The sequence below is a fragment of the Malaclemys terrapin genome, chromosome 2 (assembly GCF_027887155.1).
Source record: "Malaclemys terrapin pileata isolate rMalTer1 chromosome 2, rMalTer1.hap1, whole genome shotgun sequence".
Lineage (NCBI taxonomy): Eukaryota > Metazoa > Chordata > Testudines > Emydidae > Malaclemys > Malaclemys terrapin.
The window spans coordinates 56,628,624-56,650,083 of NC_071506.1; the positions used below are offsets into that span (position 1 = coordinate 56,628,624).

Consider the following 21,460-nt stretch of genomic DNA (forward strand, 5'->3'; position numbering starts at 1 on the left):
TCCAACGTGAGTAGTTTCAGTTCTTACCTCTTCATCTCTTACAAGGCACCCTTCACTATCAGAGGTACAGACCCTGCTCCACAGTAGGCAGGCTAATGTGCTCTGTTCAAATGTGGGAAAAGTTACCCTCACCCTTAATCCCCTAGAAGTGCTTAGAGTGGACAAACTGAGGAACTAGTACTGCATCTCAGTTCAAATCCTGTGCCCCATCTCAGACAAGTCTAGGCAGCTATACATGTTATTGAACATAAACATTTAAAGAAGGTGGATTAGCACTGTATGTATTCCCCTGGTCCAATGGAGACAACCACCTTCATATTAAAAATTAAAGCTATTCAATTAGTTTACTTCCTGTTTTGCATGGAAAACCTCAAGGACTTAATATCTCTTACCACCAAAGGGATTTTTTGGCAGATGATGCTAAACAAAGCACTCATGTACCAAATTGCAGATAATTCTTAAGGTTAGCCTTGAAAAGAAGTATTCTTTAATGGAGAGTAATGTAAATTTAGACTTCATTGTCCTATTGTCCCTGCTGCAGTGATGTAACAGGTGATTGACCCATCTCAAAGTAAAAATGCTCATTTACTTTAAAATTGTATCTGGGTTACAGCAGTGAAATAAGGGACTAACTGTACTTGAACCACTGTTCACTGGCTAAAAGTCTTGGGTAGGATTTTCGAAAGCACCGAGTATTGGTCTAGCTCTCTTCCCACTGATGAATTGACACTTGAAATTCGCACTGTAATAGCACTGAACAAGAATGAATTGTAGGTATCATTATTACTTACTTTCAACATAGCATCTGTCTTGACTACTTGACTAGTATAACATTATGGAAGACAAGTTTCCTATTGCAGCACAACACTTTAGATTTGTCCATTCCTGAAATCATGGACACCTAATGAGACAGACTTTCTGTAGTTTTAGATTCATGGACTCCAAGGCCCAAGGGGACTATTCTGATCATCTAGTCTGACCTGTATAACACTGGCCACAGAATTTCCCCAAATTAATTCCTGGATAATGTCTTTTAGAAAAGTACTCAATCTTGATTTAAGAATTGTCAATAGTGGAGAATCTGCCATCATCCTTGGTAAATTGTTCCATTGGTTAATTACACTCATTGTTAAAAATGTATGCCTTATCTCCAAACAGAATGCGTCTGGCTTCAACTTCTAGTCATTGGACTGTGTTATACCTTTCTCTGCTAGATTGAAGAGCCCATGATTAAATATTTGTTTCCTGTGTAGTACTTAGAGACTAATCAAGTAAGCCCTTAACCTTCTCTTTGTCAAAGTTCCTTGAGACTATCACTATAAGGCATATTTTCTAATCCCTTAATATCACTCTTGTGGCTCTGAACCCTCTTCAATTTATCAACATCCTTATTGAGATGTTCGCACCAGAACTGGATGCTGTATTCCAGCAGTGGTTGCATTAGTGCCAATACACAGGTAAAATAACCACTAGACTCTTACTTGAAGTTTCCCTGTTTATGCATCCAAGCATTGCATTAGCCCTTTTGGCCACTGTATCACCGAGAGCTCATGTTTAACTGTTTGTCCACTACAACCCCCAAATCTTTTTCAAAGTCACTGCTTCCTAAGATAGAGTTCACCCCCATAGTGTAAGTATAGCCTATATTCTTTGTTCCTAGATCTATATTTAGCCTATTAAAATGCACATTATTTCTTAGTATCTTAGATGTCTGTATACTAATGCGAGAAGTATGGGGAATAAGCAGGAAGAACTCAAAAGGCTAGTAAATAAACAACTATGACATAGTTGGCATAATATGCATGACTGGAATATTGGTATAGAAGGGTACAGCTTGCTCAGGAAGGACTGGCAGGGGAAAAAAGAGAAGAGGTGTTGCCTTATATATTAAAAATGTATACACTTGGACTGAGGTTGAGATAGAAATAGGACAGACCTGTTGAAAGTCTCTAGGTAAGGATAAAAAGGTTAAAAAACAAGGGTGATGTCATGGAAAGGGTCTACTACAGACCAACTAACCAGGAAGAAGAGGTGGATGAAGCTTAAAAAAAAAAAAAGCTACTAACAAAATCATCCAAAGCACAGGACTTGGTGGTGATGTGGAACTTCAACTACTCAGACAGCTACTAGGAAAATAACACAGCAGGGCACAGATTATCCAACAAGTTCTTGGAATGTATTAGAGACAATTTTTTAATTTCAGAAGGTGGAGAAAACTACTAGGGGAGACGCTGTTCTAGATTTGATTTTGACAAATAGGGAGGAACTGGTTGAGAATTTGAAAGTGGAAGGCAGCGTGAGTGAAATTGATCATGATATGATAAAGTTCATGATTCTAAGGAATGGTAGGAGGGAGAACAGCAAAATAAAGACAATGGATTTCAAGAAGGCAGACTTTAGCAAACTCAGGGAGTTGGTACGCAAGATCCCATGGGAGACAAGTCTAAGGGGAAAAACAATTGAAGACAGTTGGCAGTTTTTCAAAGAGACATTAAGAGAACAAAAGCAAACTATACCACTGCGTAGGAAAGATAGGAAGTATGGCAAGAGACTATCCTGACTTAACCAGGAGCTCTTCAAGGATCTAAAATTTAAAAAATAAAATAAAATAATAAAAAAGTCCTACAAAAAGTGGAAACTAGGTCAAATGACAAAGGATGAATATAAACAAATAACACAAGTATGTAGGGACAAAATTAGAAAGGCTAAAGGCAGAAAATGAGATCATAGAGACAAAGGGTAACAAGAAAACACTCTACAAATACATTAAAAGCAAGAGGAAGACCAAGCACAGAGTAGGACCATTACTCAATGAGGGGGGGGGGGGGAAATAACAGAAAATGTGGAAATGGCAGAGATGCTTAATGACTTCTTTGAGTTGGTTTTCATCAAGAAGATTGGTGGCGATTAGATGCCAGTGAAAATGAGGTAGGATCAGAGGCTAAAATAGGAAAAGAAAAAGTTAAAAGTTACTTACACAAATTAGATGTCTTCAAGTCACCAGAGCCTGATGAAATGCATCCTAGAATACTCGAGGAGCTGAAAAGTCTTTGAAAAGTCATGGAAGACGGGAGAGATTCTAGAAAACTGGAAAAGGGCAAATATAGTGCCAATCTATAAAAAGGGAAATAAGGACAACCCAAGGAATTACAGACCAGTCAGCTTAACTTCTGTACCCGGAAAGATAATGGAGCAAATAATTAAACAATGAATTTGCAAACATCTAGAAGAAAATAAGGTAATAAGTAACAGTTAGCATGGATTTGTCAAGAACAAATCATGTCAAATCAACTTGATAGCTTTCTTTGACAGGGTAATAAGCCTTGTGGAGGGGGAGAACCGGTAGACGTGTATATCTTGACTTTAGTAAAGCTTTCGATACTGTCTTGCATGACCTTCTCATAAACAAACCAGGGAAATGCAACCTAGATGGAACTACTATAAGGTGGTTGCAAAACTGGCTGAAAAGTAGTAGAGTAGTTATCAGTTGTTCACAGTCATGCTGGAAGGGCAGAATGAGTGGGGTCCCACAGGGATCAGTTCTGGGTTCAGTTCTGTTCAATATCTTCAGTGATTTAGATAATGGCATAGAAAGTACACTTATAAAGTTTGTGGACGATACCAAGCTGGGAGGGTTTGCAAGTGCTTTGGAGGATTGTATTAAAATTCAAAATGATCTGGACAAACTGGAGAAATGGTCTGAAGTAAATAGGATGAAATTCAAAGTAATCCATTTAGGTAGGAACAAACAGTTGCACACATACAAAATTGGAAATAACTGCCTAGGAAGGAGTACTGCGGAAAGGGATCCATGGGTCATAGTAGACCACAAGCTAGATATGAATCAACTGTGTAACATTATTGCAAAAAAGTGAACACTATTCTGGGATGTATTGGCAGGAGTCTTGTAAGCAAGACACAAGAAATAATTCTTCTGCTCTACTACCCACTGATTAGGCCTCAACCTGGATTGTGTCCAGGTCTGGGCACCACATTTCAGGAAAGATGTGAACAAATTGGAGAAAGTCCAGAGAAGAGCAACAGAAATGATTAAAGGTCTAGAAAACATGACCTGTGAGGGAAAACTGGAAAAGTTAGGTTTTTTTTTAAGTCTGGAAAAGAGAAGACCGAGAGGCGACATGATAACCGTTTTCAAGAACATAGAAGGTTGTTACAAGGGGGGAGAAGAATTGTTCTTCTTAACCCCTGAGGATAGGACAAGAAGCAGTAGGCTTAAATTGCAGCAAGGGCAGTTTAGGTTGGACATTAGGAAAAAATTCCTAACCATCAGGGTAGTTAAGCACTAGAATAAATTGTCTTGTGGAATCTGTCATTGGAGATTTTTAAGAGCAGGTTAGACAAACACATACCTGTCAGGAATGGTCTATATAATACTTAGTCCTGCTATAAGTGCAGGGGACTGTACTAGATGATCTCTTGAGGTCCCTTCTAGTCCTGTGATTCTCTTTGCTTGGGCCTACCTTACCAAGTGATCCAGACCACTCTAAACCAGTGACATGTCCTGTTCATTATTTACCACTCCCCCAATTTATGTCATCTAAACTTTTCAGGGATGAACTTATATTTTCTTCCAAGTCATTAATAAAAAAAGTTAATGAGTGTGAAGCCAAGAACTGATCCCTGCAGGACCCCACTAGAAACACACTCATTTGATGATTTTCCATTTATAATTACATTGAGACCTATCAGTTAGCCAGCTTTTAATCCATTTAATGTGCACAAGGTTAATTTTATATCCTTCTAGTTCTAGGATCAGAGTATCATGCAGTTCCAAGTCAAAGTCTATGTATATTACATCAACGCTATCACATCTATCAACCAAATCTGTAATCACATCCAAAAAAGGTTATCAAATTAGTTTGACAGGATCTATTTTCCTAAAACCGATGTTGTATTACCCTCATTTAATTCTTGATTGAGTCCAATAGCAGCCACTCTGTTATCTTACTCAGGATTGTTGGTAGACTGACAGACCTATAATTACCCAGCTCATCCCATTTATCCTTTTTAAATACTGGCACAACAATATTGGCTTTCTTCCAATCTTCTGGAACTTCCCCAGTGTTCCAAGACTTGTTGAAAATTCAACATTAATGGTCCAGTGAGCTCCTCAACCAGCTCTTTTAAAACTGTTGGATGCAAGTTAACTACACTTGCTGACTCAAAAATGTCTAACATTGGTAGCCGCTGTTTTAACATCATACTGAGATACTACTGGAATGGAATGTTGTAGGACTATATCATCAGTTCTTTTCCCCAAATACTTATAAGGCAGAAATGTTCAATCTGCATTATTATTGATAATTCTATTTCAATCTAGTAATGGATCAATGCCATTGTTAGAAGGCTTTTTAAAGTGTCTGTTAGAAACAAAAAAAAATAAATAAATTTTTATTGTCCTTAACTCTGCTAGTCATAGATTTCTCCTTGTATCCCTTTGCTTCCCTTATCAATTTTCTACAATTCTTAGTAATTAATAGCTCCATGTATATATGTCACTGGTGTGGACTTTATTCTATTTGCACTTGATAAATGTGATCAAGTCAATCATTTGTACCTAAGTTGCTATTAATTTTTAGTTCTCTCAAATTCCTCTTTATCTGTCAAGACAAAGTTTAGAATTTCCCCATGTTGGACGCAACACTGAGTTAGAAATTGTCATCTATAATATTTAGAAATTCCAAGGATGTTTTAGTACAACATAAAGAGTGCCAGCATGTGTCACTGAAATCAAAGTCATTCAGCTTTTTTCTCTATGCATTGTTGATAATATGCAAGAAGCCAGTCAGCCTGCTGCACAGCACAATCTGGTAGGCTGCAACAGACACACCAATACCCCATATTGTGCATTATCTGTTAGGACGTTGATGCATAAGCATTCAATATCATTTTCTTCTGAGTTATAAGTGACTTAGAAACAGGTAAAGCCATTTTTGACAGAATGCCATTCCCCCACCCCTTTTGCCAACTTGACCCTTCCAAATAGGCATTAACCATTGATTTTAACATACCAATAATGGGAATCATCCCACCAGGTTCAGTAATGCCAGCTAGATCAAATTTATGCTCATAAATGAGCAATTCAATTCCTCATTTGTTACCCAGGCTCTAGCATTGGTGTATAGGCAATTAATTTTTTTTCCATGACTTTTGATTCCTAGATTTGGTTCTCTCCATCTTGATTGTGTACTGAATGTTCATTCATACTCTTCCTCCTTTAAGCCTCCCCTTTTATTATTAAACACCCTGCTGACTACCCTGGCCAGTCTGTCCCTGAGACTATTAGTCCCCCCTCTATTGAGGTGGAGGCCATCCAAAGTATAAGGTCCTCCTGTCTCTGTAGAAGGTGGATCAATGTCCCTATATTGCTTACCTAGGCAGCAGCTCATTTCTGGAATCTTTTGACTTCTGTTTTCCTTCGCTGATGGGACAGAGAGAATCTCAGAGAAAACTGGTTTACACCCAAATCTAGGAGCTCTGATGGAATACTGACGTATGAACTAGATGCAGCAGGAAATCTTATTTGGAGATCTCAAACTTTTGCCACCATAGTGAATGTCAAGAGAAAGATGTTCAGGAGAGAGAGTTATTATGAAAAGTCTAATGCAACTTGCTTAAAGAGCCTAAGAATAGGCAGCGCACCATTGAAGCAGCTGTTTGTCATCATGAACCATGGCTGTCTGCTAGACCCATCATGGTGGTACTGGTCTAACCTCTAGAAGTTGTGAAAAGGTAACTGAATGATTTCACAATAATTTCTAACATGACCTGGTAGACAGGGAAGTATGTGTTTTCTCCTTGACTTACAAAGCCTTTTCCTTGAGATTTTGGCATTCTGTACCACAGGTATCAGAGTAGCAGCCGTGTTAGTCTGTATCCGCAAAAAGAAGAACAGGAGTACTTGTGGCACCTTAGAGACTAACAAATTTATTAGAGCATAAGCTTACGGAAGAAGTGGGCTGTAGTCCACGAAAGCTTATGCTCTAATAAATTTGTTAGTCTCTAAGGTGCCACAAGTACTCCTGTTCTTCTTTGTACCACAGGTAGATGCTCCCTACAAGGCAATAGGTGGCACACTGTCCTGCTTAGGAGCACTCACTCTTTTGATATGAGCGAATAGCATCCTGATGCTCTTACATGAGCTGCCCTTCCTAGAGTTTATCTTCATTAGCTGTGAGAGAATACAGAAGCAGTCCTCTGAGCTAGCTATATCATTCCCTATGCACAGTGGCCTGCCCTGTGTCGACTAAACAGGCTACCGAACCATGTCTCAAACCTTCCACACCCTGATTTTTTTTTTGGGGGGGGGGGAGGGGGGAGAGAAGGGGAGGAGAGAAACCCACAAGAGGATTAAGTGACCTGCAAATAATAGGTACTATCACAATATTACTCCCCACTCCTGTTCTACCTCACCCCAATTTCCCCTTCTGTGAAAGAAGAACTAAGATTAATTTTCAGTTGTGGCAGCAGTGTAGGGAAATTCCAAATGGCATCTTTACAAATATAGAGTAATGCCGTGAGTATTTCTACAAAAAAACCCACACACTTGCAGACAGTATCTTAAATTAGCAATGCAAGATTTTTGTGCAGTCATGCCTGCAGATAAGTGTACAAGCCACTTTGACCAAGGTATCTCAAGAATGAAATGCTGTACAGAGATCAAAAACATCATTGATGCTGCATGACCTACCTTAATCTGATTCTTTGATGATAAAAAAACCCACGAGTAATTGCAGATGCAAGCCTTTATGACAGCTTACTGTTTTACAGTCTATTTACATCTTTAATATTACATAATTAGTATTTTACAAATTAAGTAAAACATTTACATTTCATGAGTGATAACATCCACTTTATACAGACAAATGCCATCTTTTATGTTAAGTTACATATCTATACTCATACAAGAGCATATACAGATGATGTATACCTTTTATTGTTCTGGTTCCACCTTCAGGATGCTAGTTTTGAGACTTTACCTTATCTAACCAGAACTGACAAGCTATGGTATCTTTTGCTTTGCAGAATTAAAAAAATTCAAAAATATTAACACATTCTAAAGGAAAAAAATATAAGATTAAGAGCTTACATTATTACTTATTGCTTTTCCTAGTATATACATGCAGAGAGAGAGAGAGAGAGAGAGAGAGAGAGAGAGAGAGAAACAGTCTTAATTACTGTATTAGTGAATTTACACACAGGAAGTTATTTTATATCAACTTAAACTGCCCACAACACTTTATAACCAAAATTATTGGGAAAAGCTAGCTAGGTGTCCAAACATTATCCTCATGGGAAAAGTGGTGCAGGAGTTGAAGTTCGTTCTCACTGTCCAACTAAGCAATGTCTTTCTTGATCATAGTCCTCCATCTGTCTTTTAACATGACACTGGTTCGGTTGTTGAAGTCATAATGAATCAGAATTTTATTCCAATTTCCCACTCCAAACTTCTTTACCCCATCCTTCAGTCTACTGTCTTCTTCCCAAGTCCATCGCTTTAGAAAGAAGAGAACAATTGTATATACTAAATTTTCACCATAGAAAGTTCTAATTTGACAAATTTAGTATAAATATCAGAAATGTATGAAAATATTTTTTATATTTCACTTATTAGTTTACATGCATTCATATAATGCTACATTAAAGGTAGGTTAATGCTACATTTCCAGGTTACATCTGATACTTTGGGAGATAATCTCCTGTTTGGGTTTGGAGGATTTACACACAACATCTGTTATTGCACATTACCAACAAAGCATTAAGATTACAGTTGCTGTTTCAGCTGCTGTGGAGTGCTGGCAGTTATACATGGTTTTGCTCAAACTGTCAGACAGCATAAACTTTTTAAACCAGTCACTAGGTTGGTTTTGCCACTTTCTTTCAAGGACCACAATACCAGAGGCTATATGCATCCAGCCTAAAGGTTACCAGTTCACATGTTAAAGAATAAGTAGATACCCCTTTAGAATAAATAAATTTGGGCTGCTCAAGTTTCACACAGAATGTCACAAAGATATAGGTGCATTTTGAAAATTCTACCCAATGACCCACTGGCTTTCAAAATTTACTAAGGAACTTAATCTAGGCAGGCTCTTGAAAATTTTATCAGTGCTCTAATATTAATTGACATACAGAATGACCATTAGGACATAAAACAGTACTTCTCCATATGATACATAGCTACCTATTTCTGTGACCGTTTCACTTGAGAAATAAGTATCAAAAGGAGATGCTGTGTATCAACACCAATGGCATTTCAAATGTTAGTTCTTTTCATATGTTTAGTATTTTTCAACCAGGATTTTAAATACAAGCATGTGTGTATTATTTCCATTTAAGACAGAGCAGTAAGCAACTTGCTCAAGGTCATAAAGCAACTACCCATCTGACATCTAGTCATGTGCACTAACCAGAAGCCCATGCTACGTCTAAACTAATCCAAGACTACAGCAGTATATTTAGTGTATTTTACTATTAATGCAACTATCATTATAGGCCCACAAGTACAAAATTAAACATACAAAATGCATCCAGTTATCAAATATGACACAAAAGAACTTCCAAACCCAACGAAGCTACAAGCCCTCTCAACTCAACCCTCAAAAAAAGTCTTAAGTCAGGGGTCCCCAACGTGGTACCCGTGGGCGCCATGGTGCCCGCCGAGGCATATAAGTGCATCCGCGTACTGGCCAGCAGACGAGCATCCGCCGAAATGCCACCAACAAGCGGCATCATCCAGAGGTGTCGCCACCGAAATGCTGCTGATTTTCGGCAGCAACGCCTCTGGATGACTGTGCTTGTCGGTGGCATTTCGGCGGATGCTCGTCCGCCGCCACGGTCCTCTGTGGCTCGTCGTCTGGCACCCGCCAGATGAAAAAGGTTGGGGAAATCACTGTTTAAGTCATAGAGTTAAAGACCAGAAGGTACAACCAGGTCATCTAGTCTGTTCTCCTGTATATCACAAGACACCACCACCACTTAGCACCCACACAGTAAAACGAAACAACAAAAATTAGACCAAAGTATTAACTGAATCAGGCTGGATAAAAATTCATGATTTTAAAAAAAATTAAAAATGTATTTTTTAATTTAAATTAAATATGGGTATAGTTTTAAAATTTAAAACTCAATTTGAAACTTACTATAATCTATTAAAATTATTTACATTAAAAATATTAAGCAGCACAAATTTTCTGCTGAAGAGCAATGTAAAAAACTGATGGCAGTCACAGGCTAAGCACCTGGAATCAGACTTTGTTGAAGTGCTAAACTAACTTCTGACAGCAGTAGCCTCTTCTGTATGTGCAGAGAATATTTTCTTCATTTCTGTTTATTCAGCTACTTCAGTTCAATTACTAGTTCAGGGTGGCCCAACTGGCAGCCAATGGGCCACTTATGGTGCCCATGGTATCCACTCCCCCAGCAGCAGCTGCCTGGAATGTAGAGAGCATTGTGCAGTGAAATGCTGCACATGCCAGAGACCTGCTCTACAAAATGGCATCCTTTGCATGGCATGTCTTCGCACGTACCATGTGTGCGAGGTCCCGCTGCATGGAAGATGTCATTTTGTGCTACAAAATGGTGCACTCTGTATGGTAGGACTTTCACTACGTGTGGTTCATGGGAGGTCACACTGCCTAGAGGATGCCATTTCATTTCTGTATTTGGAGGTGCTGCACAACTGCTCAGGCAGCCCATGTGACTGAAAAGTTTATTCAGAGTCAAGAAACAACGGGGAGTTTCAAACCATGAAAAAACTTTTTTTCTTCTTCTGATCTATGATCAGTGTGAGAGGATGAGCTCTATTAGTTCTAAAATCTTGAAGGAAAATCAGTTCAATTTACTAACTGCAGATAATACTTACTTTGTTTTATTAATCAGTTCGTTTTGAATGAAAAACATGTTTTGATAAACCTATGTATTCAGCATATTTAAGATTTTTTGTATTAAATAAAACTATTTAAAATGCTATTTGTGTGCAATTTTAATCAAATTAGAATTTCCATTCAACTACAGCTTGACTCAAATCACAAGTTAAAAAAAAAAAATCTAGTAAAGAAATGCATCCTCCATTTTTAAACATAATTAAAAATATAAAAATGATTAATCTGAATAAATGAAAGCAAAGATATAATATTTCTTAAATAAGTGGCTATAGATCTGGTGCATCCTCCTGATTAGTAAAAAGTAATACCAAGCTTAGTGTTAAGGCTATGTTTAGATGAAAAAAAATCAACATGTTGGAATGGTTACCAACCAATGAGAGTCAACCTTTCTTTAGGAAAGAACTAGAGTACAAAAGCAAAATAACTTTGTGTTTACTTCCTAGTGGATTGATTTAAATCACCAATGTTCTTGTAATACATTACTACAGCAACTTAACTATCTTTTGGACAAATGGAACGATGAATAGGAGAAGCAAAAATCTAGAACATAGCCCTTCCTCTGGCAATTCCCTGCTCTCAAGACATACAAATCTAGGGGAACTGTCAGCTCAAGTGTCCCAGCTGATCTCAACTTTCAGGGTAAAGCATGGAGAGGGCCAACCTTTAAAATACTCTAACTATGAAGCTGATTATGTTTCAGGTTCAGACATCTCAAATTTCATCCAGAAACAAATGGGAAACCAATGGAATCTAGTTGTATAGCTCTAACAGGTACCATTTCATTCATAAAAAAATGAAGCAAGCCATTTGGAAGTTGATAGCCCTACTAAAGACTCACTTTTAGCTAGCCTTCCAATGCTGATGTCCACTCCTGAACCTTACCAGTCTCTCAAACAGCATTATATACAGTATACAGAATTAAACAGATTTTCAAACCACACAGAAAGAGTAAGAGGGAACTAAAATATACCCCTGGATTCTTTTAATTTTTACTGTTATTTTGTTCATTCTCATATTTTAGTGTTTGCATCATCCCTTGCAGTAACATATCTTAAGTAACATTGTAAGCTGCTTAGAGCAGGAAACTCGCATACCCTTATAGCACGATGCATTCTCTATCTGCTAGAGAACTAGGCAACAGCAGTAACAATAACTGGCAGATTCCAGAATTGGATCCTACCTCCCTCTGCTTCTGCCCTGTTCATTCATAAGGTGAACATTTGTAATATAAACCTAAATGTACTCAGTTGTCATTTCACCCCAGCATCATAAAGAGTTTTAGTGATAAAGGAATAACCCTGCAAGGGTGAGTTATTCTGGAAGTGCTACCAGAAGGATAACCACAGCAGTGCTAGTACACTAAACTACATGATTTATGTCACCAGATCCTTTCTTACTCCTATGTATTATTTAAAAATCACATTGTGATAGCACCCAGAAGGTACCAATAGGATAGGAGCCTAGTCTCACTATGTTAAGTGCGTAAAAAACAGACACCGTCCCCACCCTGAGTTTACAATCTAAAAAGGTTCCTCTCCTAACAATATTTCCATTTCTATTTCAAATAAGTTGGATTTTAGTTTCAAATGTCAAGCTTCCTTATACAGTTTGAGTGTCCCCTTCCAAAGCTCATTCCTGAAACACAGGATGAAGGACTCTACAAAGACTGAGAGACTCAATAGCTTAGATTTGTTCAGGGCTAGAGGTGTTCCAGGTTAATGCTGCTAGTTACCACCCATTAAGCCAAATGGTGAATCGGGCCACAAAAAGAGCAAGCCAGCACTGACCCACAACTGAAAAGTTGGTGAGAAATAATTACAAAAAGCAAAGCTAACAGTTTAAATCCTTTGTGATAAGCTACTACAAACTCCTCTTAAATCCTTTACGTATAATTGCTCATGTATGAAAACAAGTATTACACATACTTGCAAGTTAAGTTGAATCCTCCCCACAAACCCTCCCCCCCTTCCCCAAAACTGAATTTTCTTCTTTGCCACAAATAAAGGTCCAATTCTGGATCCCTTGCTTCAACAGCAAGCTCCACCGATTTCAGTTGGGCTACTCATGTCAGTAAAGGACTTCTCTCACAAAAAAGGGGTATAAAATGGAGCCTTCTAGTACCCTAAATAAGTAAGTGGCACTTGCATCTGTAGAGTTCAATTTACTACTGAATGGCATTAGAAATTAGAGAGAATTCTCCTTTCAATAGTGTTGCATCAGACTGAAATATGTAACTTAACTGAAAAACGTTGCTATGAAAAGCTGAAAAACGGGCACTGAACCATTGCAATGAAATGCCATTACAAAACAAGAGCAAACAAAGCCAACATTGAAAGAGGGACTGCATGGAAAAGGGAGTTCTAAAAGTCAACAACCCTTTCTGTGACATTCACAGCATTCTTTCATGCATGCAGACAGTCTTATATAACCCACGATTATGTGGATGAGCAGACTCAACTTTCTGGAATACCAAAAACACTGCTCTGTGTAATAGTGATATTAGAGATCCCACTGACAAGGACTACTGCACAGAAATAGCAAGGAGATAAAGTATGAATTCTATAGGTTTATGAGAGCAATTATGTAGAATTTGAATTTTCTTCTTTCCATTCTTTATAAGAATTTAGGAATTTAACAATTTTTCCCACCCCCCTACCAACTTTTATCTGTTTCCATATGTTGGGTTTCTGCATTTTTAATAGGGTTGACCTAACTATATACTTAACAACTTTAACCATCATAGCTTCTGGTCTTCCTAAGGTATCTGTGCACGAGCATCACTGAAGTCAGCACAAGTCTGGGAAAGGTGTTTGTAACTAACTACTGATGCACAACTACCATAGCAAAGAACAAAATATTGATAATATATACAGCTTTTCTGTATTAGTGGGGAGTGAAAACTTAGCACCAGGTGCAGTGTAAGGGTTTTTTTTTTTTTTTAAATCATGTGGCAATGTGCCAATATTCTTCATGTCATTAAGTGGCAGTTTTTGCTACCTTAATCAGTAACGAAACAAGAGGAAAGGGGGCGTTGGCTTTGAGCAATTTGAGGAATAAATATTTTAAGGCAAACAAATACATTGACAATGTGCTCTTCTAAAATGTTGTTTTGATAAAACATCTGTAGCTTCTAAGGAGATTGTCAGTCCCGTAATTATTTGTAAAGTTTTTGCCACGGTTAATCATTGCTTTGAAGTAAATTGTGTTTCAACTCAGTGTTTTAGATATGGAAATAGGAACCACATTAGTCTCTGGGGTATGGATGTTGGTGGCTTTACAATGGATCTCTTATTAGCAGATGGTCTAATTTGAGGATTGGATGTACCTGTAAATTTAAACCAGTACTTTGACTGATATAGGCTGTTAAGGAAGGGAGGAATAAAGGTGCTAGAAGGACATTTATCCACAGTAAACTGATAGGAAAGTTATTTTCTCTAGTTATTCTTAAAAATTTGAGTCACAAAAATAAGAATCTTTTCCTGATGAACTCAAGGTAAAAGGATGAATCAGCTTGTGTCAGACTGTTGTAAATGACAGTTTGGCGACTCAAACAAGATTTCCAACAATCTTGTGCTGTCTGACTCTCTCTTCAGAGTGCCCCTCTACGTTAAAGCTAAAATATAGGCTTCAGTTTAACTGTTAGAAGATTTTATCATTATTTCAATGGTCATGACAGTAATTTCAGAAAGTTAACTGTATACCAGGTGTATTATTTCAGAACAGTAGTGTCTTGTTCCCAAGCAAACATCCCTATATTAAACTCACATTTCTAGGTTTCCCAAAGTTAAATGGTACTTTAGTTTGTGTTTAAAATAGTGACTACAAACAGATTTCTACATTTTCTTCATGGATAAGGCCTTTATAAAATGCAGCATTACGGGAAGTTGCCTGTTATCAGACCACAGTAATAGGTTTACTTTGAAAACTCCAATTATGTATTTTCACCCTTACAATGGAGCACTTTGTTCACTAAGGTGACAACCCAACATTAAACCACTGCATGACAAAATCATTGATGCTAGCTTGTCCAAAGCTCCTGCAAGGAACTGCTGTCTTGAAGCCTATAACCTAGATAATGTAGATTAGGTATGGTCTAGTTTATTTAAAGTTTTCCATTCATGACTTAGTTTTCTGTAAATGTGTATGTTTGAAAAAAGATATACAGGATGCTGAAACCCTAAATAGCAACAAATACACTTTGCAAGTTTGAGTTTCATGAGTAATAGCAACATACTGCCCAGTAACTAAAGTTGGAAAGAATGCTAGGTTACATTTTCTCTAACTGAATACCCATACATTTCGTAGATTAATTTTAGGTCCATTTACAGTATAAAACCAATACACACCCGCTTCTTTCGGCCAGTTTGGCTGTGAGACAGGGATTTTCCATCATTTTCAATGTTCTGCAAATCACTGAGACCTAAATTAATAAGTTAAGCACACAAAGATCAATAAATGTCAACATTCTGAACCTAATTCTCCACTAACATTTACACCCGTGAGAAGCAAGAACATCTATTTTGGACTATTTTAAGTGTCTATGCGGGATAAGCACGGTGGAGAATCAGACTGTCTGTTGGGGTACTCAGAAATGGCCACTAAATTCCTGCAAGAGATTGTACCAGTAGAAGAATTGTACTTGTACTTTAACGCTATTCAGAATTCTTGTTTATTAAATATTTAAACTTTTCCATTAGTACAAAAATCTACCTTGTAACTATTTACATGCACCTGTGTCTACCTACCCATCTCCCCTGCAGCTTATTTTAACATCCCAAGTCTGTGCAGCTTTGTCACAGCTGTCTTTTTTAAAAAGCTAGTCACTGCCTACCTGTTTCTTCTTCCTCCTCCCTCACAAAATGAGGAATTTCTCCCCAGAATTACCCTGGGGAGAGATCCAGGACAGGCACTACTAACTGCTTTCTTATAAATAAAATATACTCTAAAGTGCAATAAATCATGAAGTGGACAGCATAATCGACTGTTTCCTAGATCTTTTGATTGGTTTGTGCCTTCAAATCATTTTAAAACTTTAAGAGCTAAAATTTGTAGCATTTGGCCCCCAAATCTGAAATCGGGCAGAATCTTGAATCACCGTGATTGCTGCTTTCCTGTTTCAAAGGCAGACAAAAAACAGTGGAGTATGAACAAGTTAGTACCAAATTTCAAGGGAGGAAAACAGTCAGGTAGAGGCAATATTTGAAAGCCCATGAGTATCAAGGTAATTTATCTGGGAACCGTTATATTGCATTCTGTGTACCACAGAAGTCTTAATGAAAGCCACAGAATACTCACTTTGAAGACAACTGGTTTTATTGTGTTTTGTTATCTCATTAGAAGGCACGTTTTCTAGCTTCCAGAGGGTATGCTGTGCTAAGGAATAAAGGCGTTTGCGTGACCTGCAAGATACATAAAGATATAACAACTAGACCTGCTGAAACATTCAGAATACATGTGACAACTATGCAAGCTAATTTTTCAGTTTGGTCACTAAACTAAAAAAAAACAAAACATTTTTTCCAACAAACTGAATTTTCATTTTTTCTTGTCAAACAAAACATCAATCTGAAGTGACATTTCAAAACTGTTAGTTTAGAAAGTTTCAAAAGAAATAGTTACCTACATTTCCATAACTGCTGTTCTCCGAGGTGTGTGGCACATGTACATTCCACTAGAGGGGTGTTCACGCCCTCTTGCAAAGAGGTCAGATTTATTCACCCCCGCCCCCCAGTGGTACCCATTGGGGCAGCTTGAGCGCTCTGTTGCTGCGTGGCACTGTGCTGGCATAAGAAGGCAGAACCACTCCAACCCCTCTGTTTCTTCGTACCCATTTGACTCCAATAGGGAGGGGAAGGCAGGCAGGTTGTGGAATACACCTCAGAGCGACTGTTGAGGAAAGGTAAATAACTGTTTCTTCTTCTTTGAGTGATTGCACATGTTAATTCCATTGTAGGTAACTCACAAGCAAACAGCTATGGAAACTGGCATCGTCAGTGCACTGACGGTCGATGGTGTAATGAGAAGTGAAAGTGTGGACTGATGACCAAGTCACTGCATTACAAATATCAACAATTGGTACTCAAGCCAGGAAATCTGCAGAAGCTGCTTGTGCTCTAGTAGAATGTGCTAGTTCTGGAGATGGTGGGGTTGTGTTACACAGTTGGTAGCACAAATGGATGCAGGGAGAGATCCAGGAGGAGATTCTCTGGGAGGAAAGTGGATTGCCCTTAACTCTATCAGCAACTGTGACAAAGAGCTGTAAGGAAGTTTGGAAAGATTTAGTGTGCACTAGGCAGAAAGTTAATGCTCTTCTCGCATCCAGTGAGTAAAGTCTTTCTTCATGCTTATGGTGAGGGGGTTCTGGAAAAAACATGGGTAGATATCTTGGTTAATGTGAAAATTAGAGACTACTTTTGTAAGGACATTTGGGTGTGGACAGAGATAAACCTTATCCTTTTAAAAGTTGTATAAGGTGGTTCTGATACCAGAGCTCACCAACTCTTCTGGCTGAGGTGATCACTACTAGGAATACTACCTTCGTGGAAAGGTGAAGGAAGGAGCAAGTCACGAAAGTTTCAAAGTGGAGTGCTGTTAGACTAGTTAGGGCTAAATTAAGGTCCCCAGGAGAGATGGGATCCTGCACTTAAGGGTATAATCTGGCCATGCCCTTCAGAAATTGACTAACAATGGGGTAGGACAAAAGGGGCCTATTATCTTCCTGTATACGGAAAGCAGAGATAGCAGCCAAACGTATCATAAGAACAGCCGTACTGGGTCAGATCAAAGGTCCATCTAGCCCAGTATCCTGTCTACGGACAGTGGCCAATGCCAGGTACCCCAGAGGGAGCGAACCTAACAGACAATGATCAAGTGATCTCTCTCCTGCCATCGATCTCCATCCTCTGACAAACAAAGGCTAAGGACACCATTCCTCATCCATCCTGGCTAATAGCCATTAATCGACTTAATCTCCATGAATGTATCCAGTTCTCTTTTAAACACGGTTATAGTCCTAGCCTTCACAACCTCCTCAGGTAAGGAGTTCCACAAGTTGACTGTGTGCTGCGTGAAGAACTTCCTTTTATTTGTTTTAAACCTGCTGCTTATTAATTTCATTTGGTGACCCCTAGTTCTTGTATTATGGGAATAAGTAAATAACTTTTTCTTATCCACTTTCTCCACATCACTCATGATTTTATATACCTCTATCATATCCCGCCTTAGTCTCCTCTTTTCCAAGCTGAAGAGTCCTAGCCTCTTTAATCTCTCCTCATATGGGACCCATTCCAAACCCCTAATCATTTTAGTTGCCCTTTTCTAAACCTTTTCTAGCGCCAGTATATCTTTGAGATGAGGAGACCACATCTGTATGCAGTATTCGAGATGTGAGCGTACCATTGATTTATATAAGGGCAATAATATATTCTCAGTCTTATTCTCTACTCCCTTTTTAATGATTCCTAACATCCTGTTTGCTTTTTTTTTTAAATCCTTATGGCACTAATGGTCACATTCTGTTTTAGATCTAGAAGGTAGTTCAGCACAGCTTTCGGGTATGCTTTGTGAGGAGACATACCTTTCTCATGAGCCCAAATGGAGAAGCACTTCCACTTGGGCAGGTAAGTAATTCTAGTTGAGGGTTTTCTACCATTTAGAAGTACATTCTGGACAACCATCACTGGTGGTATGAAGAAATTGAGGGGGATAGCTCTGCCCTCAAACCAGCATGCAGTGGCGTGTGGCCCCAAAGAACCTTCAAGCTGCCCTGATGGGTACTGCTGAGTAAAAGAGAAATCTCCAACACCTGTGCATGAGGTGCACACCCCAAATCTACAATGGAATTGACACATGCCATCGCTTGCAAAAGAACTAGCTGTTTTGACTTTAAAAAAAATGAGGAAACAAATTTTGAATCAGCCAAGACTATTCAAGAATTTGGGTTGAATTCTCAAATAGTTTTGGTTGCCTCAAAATTGCATTTTTTGACAAATTTACCATTCGCCATAAAAATTTCACCCAGCTCTAGAGAGACAGAGCAACAAATAATTCTCTACCTTTTTAGATGTTCTCTTGCATTCTCGGATGATTCATTTGCAATACTTCTCCGATCTTCTAGATTACTTAAAAAAGTAAGATAGACATGTTTAAAAGCCAAAAGTCATCCCCTAGACTTCAACCCTTCTGTCTAGCCAAGTGACCTTACCCTCGCTAATAAAGCTTCTAACAAAGTATACAAAGGTTAGTTATGTAGAACCATTAACCTCCTTAGAGGCCCATTATTAGCCTATCCTTAAATCTACCCAGAGTATTAAAAACAAAAAAATAAAAAACAACAACAACAAAAAAATAGACTAGTGGCAATCCCTGGGCCTGCCAAAAAAACCAAGAATATGTGACTAAATATAATACATGCTTAAAACTGAAATATTAATCATAAAGAAATCCTTCAAAGGATTAGTATGCCCATATTTTCAAATTTTAATTCTAAATCCTTCTTATAGGCAACCTATGGAAACCATTTGTATTCTTCAACTAAATCTTCCCAATCCTGTATTTTATCACTCTCTCTCAAGAGATGTAATTAATGTAAGGCACCAACCTTACAAGATTTTACAATTACTTTTCACTAATGGTCTAATCTGCATTCAGGTTACCTTCCTTAGTGAAATGTTCAGATCAAGCATAAAACAGTAGCAGTGAGGTCTACATCCACATGAAGATCATCTAGCCCACCATCTTTCTCAGTGAGAAACAGCTTGTAGCAGATCTACCATTTCAATCACCACAGCACATTCAGCCAGAAAGAAAGGCCTCCAAATTTATAAGTTTAGTCAGTCAAATTTCCACAACATCCCTCATTATTAAAAGCATGTCAGTGCTTTCAAACAGAAGCTTTAAGAAGTTAAAAAACTGATTTGGAGTAGAGCAAATGGTTTAGGTTACTGGTTTGGAAGAGACCCAACTACTCTCTACGCTATGATCACAACTAGTAGACAGACTATCTAATTTACTAGAGTCATCAGTGAACTGGGGACAGGTTTCTCCCCTCCACTTTGCAGCATACCAGGGCATGAAACCCTTGTCTCCCTGCTCTCTCCTTCATATACCAGTATGCCCTGAATTTGAAGGGCAGGACTAAAAAAGCTTGAGCATAAAGAAAAAAAAATTGAAATCTATTTAATTTAGCTGTCACAAGGTTTTGTTCTCTGACAAGATTTAAGTTAAAAACATGCATCTTCACCAAATACTTACCAAGTCCGTGCCGTGCCAAGTCCAGCAACTTGTTTTCTGTTGGACACTATCTTTTGGAAGAATTTTTACTTCTTTGTAGTTGAGCCCTGCATGGGACTATTTTTTTAATCCTGCCCCATAATACCTGGTCCCACATTGTTTCTTGCATTTGTATCCTGCTCCTACCCACAAAAACCTTAGATCCTGCAATAGAGAGTCTCCCATGGTACTCAAAAACCAAAACTATGGTTGGTTAATATATTGTATATTAATGGAATTCAAACAATTTTTACCACTAAAAGAATAAAACAAATCTTGCTTAAATCATGTAAATAAAACACTAACTCCTGTTATAATAGACAAGTCTCTTTATCTCTCACTTAAATTTGAGTATTAAAACATTGATTACTATCTTTTTTTTTTTTATTTTCCCCACAAATTGCCAGTCTGGTTTTTTTTGCCCACCCACAAAGTACATTTTACTCGCTAAGCTAATTTCAAATACCACTGAAATTCTTATATGGTTACTGATATGATGCTCAGTTACAAACCTTTGTTCTGTTTCCAAATTACTTTCATTATTTGTTTCAATAGTATTTTCAGGTTTATCGTGTGACATTGTTGCTTCCAATCTTTTAGTCTCCACCTCTTTTGTGGCTGCCTATGAAGATTGTAAGAGCAAGTGATGCATTTATTTGAACACAAACTGCAGCTAAGTAACATGTATTACTGTTACAATGCATTAGGTATACTAAAGTAGTTACTTTGAAGAAATTTCTAATAGTAACATTTTGCCATTAAGATAAATATATTCAAAGTAGCATTGATTAGGTTATGCATAGAACTAGAGTTCCATCAGAACACTTATCAAAGTTCAATAACCAAAGACATTTTAAGAGAGGAACACATTTGATGCTATGTACATTAATAGTCATACAATGCATGTTCAAATAAACAAGGGTATGTGGGGGATGCATGTTGTACATTTTAGAGCAATTAGAATAACATTTGCGCCGTTAATGGCAGATTCAATGGTACTGCTTGTATGAATAGATCCTACCGACTTTCTTGCAATTTTAAATTTAAAACTAAATTTCTGATAGCTCAGAATTTAAGACTATTGGTACGACATGTACAGCAGACACTTTTGATGTGGCTGTAACAATAACAATTATCTTCTAAGGCAATCAGGATATATTTGTGTGCTTATACACCAGTGGAGAGAGAAGCAGAAAAAGTGCAATATTAATAGTCAGCTATTTAAAACCATCAGTGTTTCAGATGATGTTTGAAAATTTAAAGTTAAAAGGACACATTTGAAA

General features: G+C 37.9%; 1 protein-coding gene across 4 annotated transcripts in view; it reads right to left on the reverse strand.

Moving 5' to 3' along the window:
• Nucleotides 1-8,165: 8,165 nt before the first annotated feature.
• Nucleotides 8,166-21,460, reverse strand: part of TERF1 (telomeric repeat binding factor 1) — a 28,071-nt gene continuing 14,776 nt past the window's right edge. For 3 of the 4 annotated variants that reach the window (XM_054017160.1, XM_054017159.1, XM_054017161.1), the window contains 5 exons: nucleotides 20,690-20,799; nucleotides 18,962-19,027; nucleotides 16,203-16,306; nucleotides 15,254-15,327; nucleotides 8,166-8,516 (listed from right to left, as the gene is read on the reverse strand). In XM_054017160.1, coding sequence (XP_053873135.1) covers nucleotides 8,358-8,516; nucleotides 15,254-15,327; nucleotides 16,203-16,306; nucleotides 18,962-19,027; nucleotides 20,690-20,799 — 513 coding nt within the window. In that variant the 3' untranslated portion in view covers nucleotides 8,166-8,357. Of the gene's footprint in view, nucleotides 8,517-15,253; nucleotides 15,328-16,202; nucleotides 16,307-16,894; nucleotides 17,164-18,961; nucleotides 19,028-20,689; nucleotides 20,800-21,460 lie in introns of those variants that run through there. The other variant, XM_054017162.1, reaches the window with a different exon arrangement.